The sequence below is a fragment of the Mustelus asterias genome, unplaced genomic scaffold (genome assembly GCF_964213995.1).
Source record: "Mustelus asterias unplaced genomic scaffold, sMusAst1.hap1.1 HAP1_SCAFFOLD_4156, whole genome shotgun sequence".
Classification (NCBI taxonomy): Eukaryota; Metazoa; Chordata; class Chondrichthyes; order Carcharhiniformes; family Triakidae; genus Mustelus; species Mustelus asterias.
In genome coordinates this window covers 4709-19421 of record NW_027594101.1, presented here as the reverse complement: position 1 = coordinate 19421, position 14713 = coordinate 4709, and the positions used below count along the sequence as shown (strand labels likewise).

General features: G+C 46.8%; 1 protein-coding gene across 1 annotated transcript; it reads left to right on the top strand.

Moving 5' to 3' along the window:
* Window positions 1–5253: 5253 nt before the first annotated feature.
* tmem141 (transmembrane protein 141) lies at window positions 5254–14496 on the top strand (the record flags this gene model as incomplete). Its single annotated transcript, XM_078208655.1, is given in 5 exon segments — window positions 5254–5320; window positions 5413–5496; window positions 7486–7593; window positions 12829–13329; window positions 13390–14496. Coding segments are annotated over 4 exon segments (342 nt in total), but the record flags the coding sequence as incomplete, so codon positions are not given.
* Between the last annotated feature and the right edge of the window lie 217 nt (window positions 14497–14713).

Genomic DNA, 14713 nt, shown 5'->3' with positions numbered 1-14713 from the left:
GAAAAACAGCACCTCCCCCAAACCCAGTAAAAACAGCATTCCCCCAAACCGGTAAAAACAGCACCTCCCCCAAATCCAGTAAAAACAGCACTCCCCCAAACCCGGTAAAAACAGCACTCCCCCAAACCCGGTAAAAACAGCACTCTCCCAAACCCAGTAAAAACAGCACTTCCCCCAAACCTAGTAAAAACAGCACCTCCCCCAAACCCGGTAAAAACAGCATTCCCCCAAACCTAGTAAAAACAGCACCTCCCCCAAACCCGGTAAAAACAGCACCTCCCCCAAACCTAGTAAAAACAGCACCTCCCCCAAACCCAGTAAAAACAGCATTCCCCCAAACCGGTAAAAACAGCACCTCCCCCAAACCCAGTAAAAATAGCACTCCCCCAAACCCGGTAAAAACAGCACTCCCCCAATCCCGGTAAAAACAGCACCTCCCCCAAACCTAGTAAAAACAGCACCTCCCCCAAACCCAGTAAAAACAGCACTCCCCCAAACCCGGTAAAAACAGCATTCCCCCAAACCCGGTAAAAACAGCACCTCCCCCAAACCTAGTAAAAACAGCACCTCCCCCAAACCCGGTAAAAACAGCACTCCCCCAAACCCAGTAAAAACAGCACTCCCCCAAACCCAGTAAAAACAGCACTCCCCCACACCCAGTAAAAACAGCACCTCCCCCAAACCCAGTAAAAACAGCACTCCCCCAAACCCAGTAAAAACAGCACCTCCCCCAAACCCAGTGAAAACAGCACTCCCCCAAACCCAGTAAAAACAGCATTCCCCCAAACCCGGTAAAAACAGCACCTCCCCCAAACCCAGTAAAAACAGCACCTCCCCCAAACCCAGTAAAAACAGCACTCCCCCAAACCCAGTAAAAACAGCACTCCCCCAAACCCAGTAAAAACAGCACTCCCCCAAACCCGGTAAAAACAGCACTCCCCCAAACCCGGTAAAAACAGCACTCCCCCAAACCCGGTAAAAACAGCACTCCCCCAAACCCGGTAAAAACAGCACCTCCCCCAAACCCGGTAAAAACAGCATCTCCCCCAAACCCAGTAAAAACAGCACCTCCCCCAAACCCGGGAAAAACAGCACCTCCCCCAAACCCAGTAAAAACAGCACCTCCCCCAAACCCAGTAAAAACGGCACCTCCCCCAAACCCAGTAAAAACAGCACCTCCCCCAAACCCAGTAAAAACAGCACCTCCCCCAAACCCGGTAAAAACAGCACCTCCCCCAAACCCGGTAAAAACAGCACCTCCCCCAAACCCAGGAAAAACAGCACCTCCCCCAAACCCAGTAAAAACAGCACCTCCCCCAAACCCGGTAAAAACAGCATTCCCCCAAACCTAGTAAAAACAGCATCTCCCCCAAACCCAGTAAAAACAGCATCTCCCCCAAACCCAGTAAAAACAGCATTCCCCCAAACCCGGTAAAAACAGCACCTCCCCCAAACCTAGTAAAAACAGCACCTCCCCCAAACCCAGTAAAAACAGCATTCCCCCAAACCGGTAAAAACAGCACCTCCCCCAAACCCGGTAAAAACAGCACTCCCCCAAACCCGGTAAAAACAGCACCTCCCCCAAACCCGGTAAAAACAGCATCTCCCCCAAACCCAGTAAAAACAGCACCTCCCCCAAACCCGGGAAAAACAGCACCTACCCCAAACCCAGTAAAAACAGCACCTCCCCCAAACCCAGTAAAAACAGCACCTCCCCCAAACCCAGTAAAAACAGCACCTCCCCAAACCCAGTAAAAACAGCACCTCCCCCAAACCCGGTAAAAACAGCACCTCCCCCAAACCCGGTAAAAACAGCACCTCCCCCAAACCCAGGAAAAACAGCACCTCCCCCAAACCCAGTAAAAACAGCACCTCCCCCAAACCCGGTAAAAACAGCACCTCCCCCAAACCCGGTAAAAACAGCACCTCCCCCAAACCCAGTAAAAACAGCACCTCCCCCAAACCCAGTAAAAACAGCACCTCCCCAAACCCAGTAAAAACAGCACCTCCCCCAAACCCGGTAAAAACAGCACCTCCCCCAAACCCGGTAAAAACAGCACCTCCCCCAAACCCAGGAAAAACAGCACCTCCCCCAAACCCAGTAAAAACAGCACCTCCCCCAAACCCGGTAAAAACAGCACCTCCCCCAAACCCGGTAAAAACAGCACCTCCCCCAAACCCGGTAAAAACAGCACTCCCCCAAACCCAGTAAAAACAGCACCTCCCCCAAACCCAGTAAAAACAGCACTCCCCCAAACCCAGTAAAAACAGCACCTCCCCCAAACCCAGTAAAAACAGCACTCCCCCAAACCCGGTAAAAACAGCACCTCCCCCAAACCCGGTAAAAACAGCACCTCCCCCAAACCCGGTAAAAACAGCACTCCCCCAAACCCAGTAAAAACAGCATTCCCCCAAACCCAGTAAAAACAGCACCTCCCCCAAACCCAGTAAAAACAGCACTCCCCCAAACCCGGTAAAAACAGCACTCCCCCAAACCCAGTAAAAACAGCACCTCCCCCAAACCCGGTAAAAACAGCACCTCCCCCAAACCCAGTAAAAACAGCATTCCCCCAAACCGGTAAAAACAGCACCTCCCCCAAACCCAGTAAAAACAGCACTCCCCCAAACCCGGTAAAAACAGCACTCCCCCAAACCCGGTAAAAACAGCATTCCCCCAAACCCAGTAAAAACAGCACCTCCCCCAAACCCGGGAAAAACAGCACCTCCCCCAAACCCAGTAAAAACAGCATTCCCCCAAACCGGTAAAAACAGCACCTCCCCCAAATCCAGTAAAAACAGCACTCCCCCAAACCCGGTAAAAACAGCACTCCCCCAAACCCGGTAAAAACAGCACTCTCCCAAACCCAGTAAAAACAGCACTTCCCCCAAACCTAGTAAAAACAGCACCTCCCCCAAACCCGGTAAAAACAGCATTCCCCCAAACCTAGTAAAAACAGCACCTCCCCCAAACCCGGTAAAAACAGCACCTCCCCCAAACCTAGTAAAAACAGCACCTCCCCCAAACCCAGTAAAAACAGCATTCCCCCAAACCGGTAAAAACAGCACCTCCCCCAAACCCAGTAAAAATAGCACTCCCCCAAACCCGGTAAAAACAGCACTCCCCCAATCCCGGTAAAAACAGCACCTCCCCCAAACCTAGTAAAAACAGCACCTCCCCCAAACCCAGTAAAAACAGCACTCCCCCAAACCCGGTAAAAACAGCATTCCCCCAAACCCGGTAAAAACAGCACCTCCCCCAAACCTAGTAAAAACAGCACCTCCCCCAAACCCGGTAAAAACAGCACTCCCCCAAACCCAGTAAAAACAGCACTCCCCCAAACCCAGTAAAAACAGCACTCCCCCAAACCCAGTAAAAACAGCACTCCCCCACACCCAGTAAAAACAGCACCTCCCCCAAACCCAGTAAAAACAGCACTCCCCCAAACCCAGTAAAAACAGCACCTCCCCCAAACCCAGTGAAAACAGCACTCCCCCAAACCCAGTAAAAACAGCATTCCCCCAAACCCGGTAAAAACAGCACCTCCCCCAAACCCAGTAAAAACAGCACCTCCCCCAAACCCAGTAAAAACAGCACTCCCCCAAACCCAGTAAAAACAGCACTCCCCCAAACCCAGTAAAAACAGCACTCCCCCAAACCCAGTAAAAACAGCACTCCCCCAAACCCGGTAAAAACAGCACTCCCCCAAACCCGGTAAAAACAGCACTCCCCCAAACCCGGTAAAAACAGCACCTCCCCCAAACCCGGTAAAAACAGCATCTCCCCCAAACCCAGTAAAAACAGCACCTCCCCCAAACCCGGGAAAAACAGCACCTCCCCCAAACCCAGTAAAAACAGCACCTCCCCCAAACCCAGTAAAAACAGCACCTCCCCCAAACCCAGTAAAAACAGCACCTCCCCCAAACCCAGTAAAAACAGCACCTCCCCCAAACCCGGTAAAAACAGCACCTCCCCCAAACCCGGTAAAAACAGCACCTCCCCCAAACCCAGGAAAAACAGCACCTCCCCCAAACCCAGTAAAAACAGCACCTCCCCCAAACCCGGTAAAAACAGCACCTCCCCCAAACCCGGTAAAAACAGCACCTCCCCCAAACCCAGTAAAAACAGCACCTCCCCCAAACCCGGTAAAAACAGCACCTCCCCCAAACCCGGTAAAAACAGCACCTCCCCCAAACCCCGGTAAAACCCACCCCCCAAAACCGGTAAAAAAAAACACCCCCAAACCCGGTAAAAAAAAAACCCAAACCCGCTAAACACCCTCCCCCAAACCCGGTGAACCGCCACCCGCCAAACCCGGTAAACCCCCCCCCAAACCCGTTTAACCCCCTCCCCCAAACCCGGTAAACCCTCCCCCCCAAACCCGGTAAACCCCCCCCCCAAACCCGCTAAACCCCCTCCCCCAAACCCGGTAAACCCTCCCCCCCCCAAACCCGGTAAACCCCCCCCCAAACCCGGTAAAACCCCCCCCAAACCCGGTAAACCCCTCCCCCCCAAACCCGGTAAACCCTCCCCCCAAAACCCGGTAAAAACACCCCTCCCCCCATACCCGGTTCCACCCCTCCCCCCACACCTGGTTCCACCCCTCCCCCCCCAAACCCAGTTCCTCCACCCCCCCAAAACCCGGTTCCACCCCCCCCCCCACAAAACCCGGTTCCACCCCCCCCAAAACCCAGTTCCACCCCCCCAAAAAACCCGGTTCCACCCCCCCCCCCCCCCCCCCACCGAGACCAGGTTCCACCTCCCCCAAACCTGGTACCACGCCCCCGCTCCCGAACCCAGCTCCATCTCCGCTCCCAAACCCGGTTCCACCCTTGCTCCCAAACCCAGTTCCACCCCCTTAAACCTGGTTTAAAAAAAACCCCAGATAAAATCTTACCTAAACCTGGTAACCCCCCAGTAACTCCCCCTAAACCCAGTAAACTCCAGGTAATTCCCCAATTAACCCCCCTCAACCGCATAACACGGTAACCCCTCCTGCCCAGCTTTATTCAGCTCTGAGGAAGCGTTATCCAGACTCGAAACGTTGGCGCTATTCTCTCCCCACAGATGCTGTCAGACCTGCTGAGACTCTCCAGCATTTTCTGTTTGTACTTCAGTTTCCAGCATCCGCAGTATTTTGCCTTTACCTCTAATCAGAATGTTACCCGATTCTATGATCAGAATGTTAACCGGGTTGGGTCGGAGCGTCGGCCGGGTTGGGTTGGAGCGTTATCTTTCTTCTCTTTACCCTGCAGGGTCTCTCAGAATATGCTGCTTGCCAGTCACACGCATTTATGAAGGGGATTGGCACATTTGTATTAGGTAATGTGTGTAGTTTCCATGGTTGAAGATGTAACCCTTTTGAGGCCCTGGTTTAATAGTTTTGCAATTTTCTTTTTTAAAAAACTCTCCAGGTACCAGTGCTGCATTTGTTACGCAGAGACTGCTGAATAAAAAGCTCCCTTTCCCAAAGTGATGGAATATTTTGCTGTCAGTAGGTCAGTACATTTCCTAATTAACTTTTTGTAACACTAAATTTCTGACCTTCCTCTAGTCATCCCCTGTGAATGACATGTACAAAGGGAGAATGGTAATTTGTAACTCATCCTATATGATTATTCCAAATGAGCCTTACAGTTTCAAGAAGGAATTTGGCTGGTTCTGGTCAACAATGCAAGTTAAAGTTCCCTTCAATGCAATGCTGAGGCAGTTCTGTGCTGTCAGAGGCACCATCTTTCAGATGAAAATTTTACTTCCATCTGCTTTCTCAGTTGGATTTTGATCCCATGGCACTATTTGAAGTAGAGCAAGGGAGTTCTTAGGGTTCTTGAGCTTCCTGCTTAACATTTGTCCCTCAACCAACAACATTAAAGCTGATTATCTGGTTGATATCTTATTGATATGTGGATCTTACTGAACACAAATTAGTTGCTGCATTTCCCACGATATAATACTAACTACATTTCAAAAATATTGGCCGTAACATACTTTGGCACATCACGAATTTGAGAAAGTAACTATAAAAATGTAAGTTTTTCTATGATAATAAACACTGGATGGGTGGTATAGATGGACTGAAGATTGTCTGCCAGAAACTCACTGAAGCCAGATGGGGATAAATGATCTGTTAATGTGTGTATTTGAAGATTGGCCAATTGGGTGGGTGATGAGGGGTCACAAAAACCATATCCCAGCAATAGTCGGTGCCTTCACGACGTGAGGGTGAGCAAGAATTTGGCCTGGGATTTTCTCTGCAACGTAGTTCCTTTCGCTGGTGCTTTGCCAGGTGATGCGTCCATTCACACTCTGCCCATTCATAGAGTTACAAGCTTCACAGTTTGTCTCAACCTTCAATCCCTATAATAATCATCAAAAAAATTAAATTTAAGTAACACTGGGTTGTTTTCGTTGGGGCAGAGAAGTCTGAGGGGGTGACCCGATTGAGGTGTACGAGATTGAGGGGCATGAACGGAGTGGATAGGGAGCAGCTGTTTCCCTTAGTTGAAGAGGCAGTTACGAGGGGATACAAATTCAAGGTGTGGGGAAGGTGGTTTAGGGGGGATGTGAGGAAAAACTTTTTTTGCCCAGAGGGTGGTGACGGTCTGGAATGCACTGCCAGAAAGGGTGGTAGAGGTGGGATGCCTCACATCCTTTAGAAAGTACCTGGATGAGCACTTGGCATGTTGTAACATTTGGGGCAATGGGCCAAGTGTTGGTAAATGGGATTCGGTGAGAGCTCAGGTGTTTCTTGCATGTCGATGCAGACTCGATGGGCTGAAGGGCCTCTTCTGCACTGTATGATTCTATGAACAGAATTCACAAAGTCAGAATTTCCCAAATAATTTCAGAGTCAATGGATTACCTTTGACAGCTACTCACTTGTTTTTTTGGGAAAATACAAACCAGTTTGAAAGTTCCCACAAACAGCAATTTGATAAATGACCAATATCCTATGTTTAGGAATTTTGGTGAAGGGAGAGATGTTGAACAGCAAACCCGGAGAATACCCCTGCTCTTCATGGCGGCAGTTTGGCAATTTTCATCTGAACGACAGGAACTCCAGCAGTGCTGCACTGGAACTATAGTTTAAATATATGTTCAATATTTGGAGACAGTGTCTTGGAAACAAAGACATTGAACCATGGCTGACATTTGGGTTGTGTACAGTAAAAGTACCAGGCACACAACAGTCACCCAGCCAATCCAGAACAGAAATCACCAAGTGTAATAATTTGCAGTAGTCAGACCCAGGAGGTGATTTACGAATTAGCTGATGGGAAAGGTTGTGGAGTGTGCAAAAAGTTTGATTCGCAGGAATTGGCTTTCATCTGGTGATGATTGACAAAAGTTTAAAGTAGTAACTGTCTTTTCCAATCCCAGTTAACCTGCTGATTTGGCTATGCCCAATTCCTTCATCTCTAGGCTGGGCTTTATTCATGATTGAGATATTATTTAGCACTTCACAATAACTGCTCCCTCTGATACAGTGACAGGGCCGTTGATGAGTTATGTAGTGACACGAATGGAGACACAGAAGTGCTCAAACCTGTGGGTTTACCTTGAGACTGGAGCAATGCCACCGAAACCTGATAAAGGTGAGAATACCCAGAAGGAAAGCATGTGAATGAACATGTCTGTGTCAGTGTCTGAAACTGAAATATTGGCAAAGGTATCCCCGCAGGAAGGAGGAGCAGAACATTTTGTTTGCTGAATGAAAAAAAAAGTGTTTCTGAACAAAAGTGAATCTGAGAGAGACTTGGGTGCTACAGTGAGTGAAAGACTGGCTTTTTCTCTCTATGATGTGTGTTTGAGACAAGGGAGGGAGAAACCAAGAACCTGCAGACTTACCAGTTTCATGTTGGTTTTGGCAAAGTTTCTGGAAACTAAAAATATTTGGGCAAGTCTGAACTAATCAGAAAGTCAGTGTTGAGGAATGAAGGGTAGCTATGTCTGACTAATCCAGTGGAATGTTTCTGATTTCACATTAGGTAGACAAGGAATGTTATCTATCTGGGGTATGGAAAATGCATTTGATAAGAATCTGCGCAAGAGATGACCAAAATCAAAGCTCTTGAAATTCACAATGTAGTGAGTTAGAATAGTGTCAACTCGGTTCTCAGGTATAGATTCCCCCCTCCCCGTTACCATAAACTTACCCTCCATTTGTTTGCAACTTGCTCTTGGGGTGTAGGTAACATTTCCTATTGAGTAGTTTGGCAGAAATAGATAAATGTCACTATTGCAATGATTTTGTACTTCTGATCTTACACTTTTTAGAACGGATGGTGTTTTGAGATTCTGTTTGTGACACATTGAGGCAGAGTGGCTGGAGCTTTACTCTGTCTAACCCTGCACTGTGTCTGCCCTGGGAGTGTTTGGTGGGGACAATGTAGAGGGAGCTTGACTCTATCTAACTCCAATCTCTACCTGTCCTGGGACTGTTTGGGGGACAGTGTGGAGGGAGCTCTACTCTGTATCTAACCCTGTGCTGTACCTGTCCTGCGAGTGTTTGATGAGGACAGTGTAGAAGGAACTTACATAGAACAGTACGATGTTGTGCCGAACCTTTTCCGAAACCAAGATCAAGCTATCCCACTCCCTATCATCCTGGTGTGCTCCATGTGCCTATCCAATAACCGCTTGAAAGTTCCTAAAGTGTCCGACTCCACTATCACAGCAGGCAGTCCATTCCACACTCCAACCACTCTCTGAGTAAAGAACCTACCTCGTACATCCCTCCTATATCTTCCACCACAAACCTTATAGTTATGCCCCCTAGTAACTGCTATATCCACCCGAGGAAATAGTCTCTGAATGTCCACTCTATCTATCCCCCTCATCATCTTATAAACCTCTATTAAGTCGCCTCTCAACCTCCTCTGCTCTAAAGAGAAAAGCCCTCAACCTTTCCTCATAAGACCTACCCACCAGGTAAATCTCCTTTGCAATCTTTCCACTGCTTCCACATCCTTCTTATAGTGAGGTGACCAGAACTGCACACAATATTCCAAATGTGGTCTCACCAAGGTCCTGTACAGTTGCAGCATAACCCCATGGCTCTTAAACTCAAACCCCCTGTTAATAAACGCTAACACAGTATAGGCCTTCTTCACGGCTCTATCCACTTGAGTGGCAACCTTCAGAGATCTGTGGATATGAACCCCAAGATCTCTCTGTTCCTCCACATTCCTCAGAACCCTACCTTTAACCCTGTAATCCGCATTCAAATTTGTCCTATCAAAATGAATCACCTCGCACTTATCAGGGTTAAACTCCATCTGCCATTTTTCGGCCCAGCTCTACATCCTATCAATGTCTCTTTGCAGCCTACAACAGCCCTCCACCTCATCCACTACTCCACCAATCTTGGTGTCATCAGCAAATTTACTGATCCACCCTGCAGCCTCCTCCTCCAAGTCATTTATAAAATCGCAAATAGCAGAGGACCCAGCACTGATCCCTGTGGTACACCGCTGGTAACTGGTCTCCAGTCTGAAAATTTTCCATCCACCACCACCCTCTGTCTTCTATGAGGTACTCATGATGTGGAGATGTCGGCGTTGGACTGGGGTGAACACAGTAAGAAGTTTCACAACGACACAAAATCAAGTTACAGAATACTGATTAGAATGCGAATCCCTACAGCCAGCCAGGTCAATGCTTTTGCCAGGTTTAATGCTCCCTCCACCCACATTGTCTGTATCTTTAAGACCTGGCTGGCTGTAGGGATTCGCATTCTAATCAGTATTCTGTAACTTGATTTTGTGTCGCTGTGCACTGTTTGAGAGCACATTTCCACTCCATCTGACGAAGGAGCAGCGCTCCGAAAGCTTGTGGTATTTGCTACCAAATAAACCTGTTGGACTTTAACCTGGTGTTGTGAGACTTCTTTCTATGAGGTAGCCAGTTACTTATCCAATCGGCCAAGTTTCCCTCCATCCCACACCTCCTTACTTTCTTCATGAGCCGACCGTGGGGGACCTTACCAAAAGCCTTACTAAAATCCATGTATATGACATCAACTGCTCTACCTTCATCTACACACTTAGTTACCTCCTCAAAAAATTCAATCAAATTTGATAGTCAACACGAATCCGTGTTGACTATCCCAGATTAAGCTGCATCTTTCTAAATGGTTGTAAATCCTATCCCTCAGGACCTTTTCCAATAACTTACCGACCACCGAAGTAAGACTAACCGGCCTATAATTACCAGGGTCATTCCTATTTCCTTTCTTGAACAGAGGAACAACATTCGCCACTCTCCAGTCCTCTGGCACTATCCCCGTGGACAGTGAGGACCCAAAGATCAAAGCCAAAGGCGCTGCAATCTCATCCCTTGCCTCCAAAAGAATCCTAGGATATATCTCATCTGGCCCAGGGGACTTATCGACCTTCAGGTTTTTCAAAATTGCTAATACATCTTCCCTCAGAACATCTGCCTCCTCCAGCCTATCAGCCTGTATCACACTCTCATCCTCAAAAACATGGCCCCTCTCCTTGGTGAACACTGAAGAAAAGTATTCATTCATCGCCTCTCCTATCTCTTCTGACTGTATCTAACCCCGTGCTCTACCTGTCTCGGGACTGTTTGATGGGGGACAGTGTAGAGGGAACTTTATCTTGTATGTAAGTCATTCTCTGTTGACCCTGGGATTATGTGACGTTTGCAATAGGTTTTTTAAATTAATCCATTCTCAGGAATTACATCATTCAACATGAGTAACCAAAAAAGCAGTTGAGTAAAAAGAAAAAAAAACTGTCTAAAAGTTATTGTGGTCAAGCCTGGGCCTTATTCCTCATTGGAAAGTAGAGGAGTATCTTTTTTTGGCTTGAAGGTTCAAATCGGTATAATTCCATTCTTTTGGGCAATTTCACAAACTTGTGGAAGTTGAGTTAAAGGAAATGTGAACTTCTTCAATTAACAAAACCAAGCTTCTGTAAATATCTTCAGATCACAAAATTTGTTCACCAAGAGTTGAATCATGCTGACTGAATTTCAGTGGGCTGTTAAGGTGGCACAGTGATTATGAATTCTCCCCATGTCTGGGTTTCTTCCAGGTGCTCCACTTTCCTCCCACATTCCAAAGATGTGTAGGTTAGGTGGATTAGCCATGGTAAATGCATGAGGTTACAGGGATAGGGCAGAGGGAAGGGCTTGGGTGGGTGCTCTTTTGAAGAGTCAGTGCAGACTCAATGGGTCGGATGGCCCCTTTCTGCATTGTAGGGATTCTATGGTTTGAGCTGGGGGGAATCAGACATGCTGATTGTGTGGATCACTGTGCAGCAATCAGGATTGGAATTTTATTTCCCTCTGCCTAATCAAGGAGCACCGAGGTTAGTTGCATCAGCCTTACCTGCAACAGCTAACTCAGCATAAATCAAGAATACAACAGCCGTGAGAAGTGGGGGTGAGTTCGCCTGCGAACCGGGATTAGTGGTGAGGGTGGATAATCTCTGAATGGTTGTGGGAATGGGTAGCTCATCATCAGTACAAGTTAGTGCCTCTGGGAGATCACAAAGGGGGGAAAAATTAATAATCCTGTACAGCAATCCTGTAATTTCTGTAGCAAATCATCATATGCACAGGAGGGCATTTGATTTCAGTTCATATTTAAGGCAATGCACAGAAGCATCAGAGAGGAGATAAGAAATATTTTATGCAGCAGGTTATGAAGATCCAGAATGCACTGCCTGAAAGTAATTTTTAAAACATAATTGGATAAATACTCAGAAGGGAAAGTTTACCGAAATGTAGAGAATGTAAGAATTAGGAGTAGGCCATTCAGCCCCTCGATCCTTCTCCACCACTCAGTAAGATCATGGCTGATCTGATTATGTACTCAGTTCCCTGTCTGCACCCCCCCCTTCCCCTTAACTCTTGACTCCCACCCCCTTGTCAATCAAAAATCTTTCTAATTCAGCCTTGAATATATTCAATGACCCAGCCCCCATTGCTAGCTGGGGTAGAGAATTCCAAACACACTCAATCCTCTGAGAGAAGAAATTCCTCTTCCTCTCCACCTTAAATGGAAGATCCTCTATTGTGAAACTGTCCTTTCGTTCTAGATTCCCTCACGAGAGGAAATATACTCCCAACATTTACCTTGTCAAGCCCCCTCCTATGTTTCATAAGATCACCCCTCATTCTTCTAAACTCCAATGAATACAAGCCCAACCTGTTAACTTGTCCATCTAACCTCATGCCGAGAATCAGTCTAGTAAATCTCTGAACTGCTCCCAATGCAAATATATCCCTCTTTACATAAGGAGGTCAAAAGTTCATGTTGCACTCGAGGTGTGGTCTCTCCAAAGCCCTGTACAGTTTGAGTAAGACTTTTATAGTATACTCCCCTTGCAATAAAGATGAACATTCTATTTGCCTTCCTAACTACATGCCGTACCTGCATGCTAATTTTTTTGTAATTCATGTGTGAGAACACCTACATCCTCTGTACACAGCATTCTGCAGTCTCTCCATTTAAATGATCTGTTTTTCTATTCTTCCTGTCAAAGTTGACAATCTCACATTTTCGCACATTATACCCCATTCCCCCCCCCCCCCCCCACTCACTGAACCTATCATAGGTTGATTCTTTATATCCTCCACAACTTGCTTTCCTAACTTTCTTTGTATCATCAGCCACTTTGGATACAGTACATCTGGTTCCTCATCCAAGTCATTAATATCGATTGTAAATGGTTGAAGCCCTGGCACTGATCTCTGTGACACTCCTAGTATTGCTTAACTCGTTTAAAGAGCTGGCCCAGGCTGGATGGGCCAAATGGTGATCTGTGCTCTATGGTTCTATAATTCTATTCTGTTTGCAGGTATGAAGAATCAGAAGGCTGATTCTGCGGAAAACACTGATACTGGAGGAAAGAAAACTCAGTATGGAGATGTCATGGATTAAATGCTGTGTTGAGTTGTTATACTTCAGTTTATTTGAGCAATGTACAGGAGCAGAAAATGTTCCCTGTGCCACACCAGCTCAAACTCTGCATAGTTTTTATTTCACTTTCATTCCTGTCCTTCTAGTTTTCTTTTCCTGAAGATGTTGACTCAATATTTTGGTACAATAACCAGTCAGGGTTCAAAATACATAAGGGCAAGGAATGAATTCGCCCTGGAAAATCCCCCTAAAAATCCTGGAAAATTTAATCACTGAGGCATTCACGCTGGAAGGATCAAGAAACAGAGGGCAGAGATTTAAAGTCATTGGCAACAGGACAGTGACAAGAGGAAAAACTTTCAAAAACAGCGAATGCTTAGGATCTGGAATGTACTGTCTGAGAGTGTGATGGAGACAGATTCACACAGCCAACGGTGTGGTTAGGATCTGGAATGTTCTGTCAGAGTGGCGGAGGCAGATTCACACAGCAAGTGGTTAGGGTCTGATATGTACTGTCTTTGAGAATGGAGGTTGAAGATTCAATTATGACTTTCAAAAAGAGAATTGGATTCTTTGAAGAGAAACACTTTGTAAGGTTACAGAGAAACGTGGGGAAGTAGAACTGAGTAAATTGCACTTCCAGAGAAAGCGAGCATAAACACAACAGGCCAAATGGCCGCTTTGTGTGCTGTCATCATTCTATGATTCCAAACAGCCTAGCTCTAATTTTAGGATTATATCTCCTCACTACTGGTTCCCTCACTGAAGTAAGTTTATAGAATCCCTACAGTACAGAAGGAGGCCATACAGCCCATCGAGTCTGCACCAACTCTCTGACAGACATCTCCAACATCTTAACCAGGTCCACACACACATTTACCCCGCTAATCCCCCTAACCTACACATCCTGGGACAGTTAAGGGGCAGTTTAGCATGGTCAATCCACCTACTCTGCGCATCTTTGGACTGAGAAAAGAAACCGGAGCACCTGGAAGAAACCCACATAGACACGGAGAGAACATTCAAACCCCACACAGATACAAACTTCATACAGTCACCCAAGTTGGAATCGAATGTGGGTCCCTGGCGCTGTGAGGCAGCAGTGCTAACCACTCTGCCACCCAAATGGTAGTAGTTTCTCATTATCCTAGTAAATAATTTAATCAGTTTAATCACCTTCAAACTCGATGGAATACTACCCAAATATATGCAACCTGTCCATAAGCCCTGGTATCTTTTTGGTGAAGCTGCATTGTACCTACTCCAAGACTGTAGGGTAAGAGGGTATGACCTCCCTATCCTGTGACTGTAGGATTAGGGGGTAGAAAAGTATCCAGAGAAGCTGACGTGCAAGAAGTATGTTAACCAATATAGATGGTACAGTGTGGGCCAAAAATATTTATTTGCAGAATAAACAGGGAGAGCAAGATAAGACTGCAGATATAGAAATCAATTGTTTCCTGTGGACAGTAGATCCCTAGATGAGAATTGTATAAACTACTTTGCGAGGTAACGATGGATATGGAAGTACTGTAGCAAAGTGCTGACCCGAGCAACCATGAAGAGATAAAGGATGAAACTTCCAATCAAAAGTACTGTGAAGTTCTTAGAATCTTAGAATCCCTACAGCACAGAAAGAGGCCATTCGGCCCACGAGTCTGCACCGACCACAATCCCCACCCAGGCCCTACCCCCATATCCCCACATATTTACCCACCAATCCCTCTAACCTACGCATCCCAGGACTCTAAGGGCAATTTTTAGCTTGGCCAATCAACCCAACCCGCACATCCCCGGACCGTGGGAGGAAACCGGAGCACCCG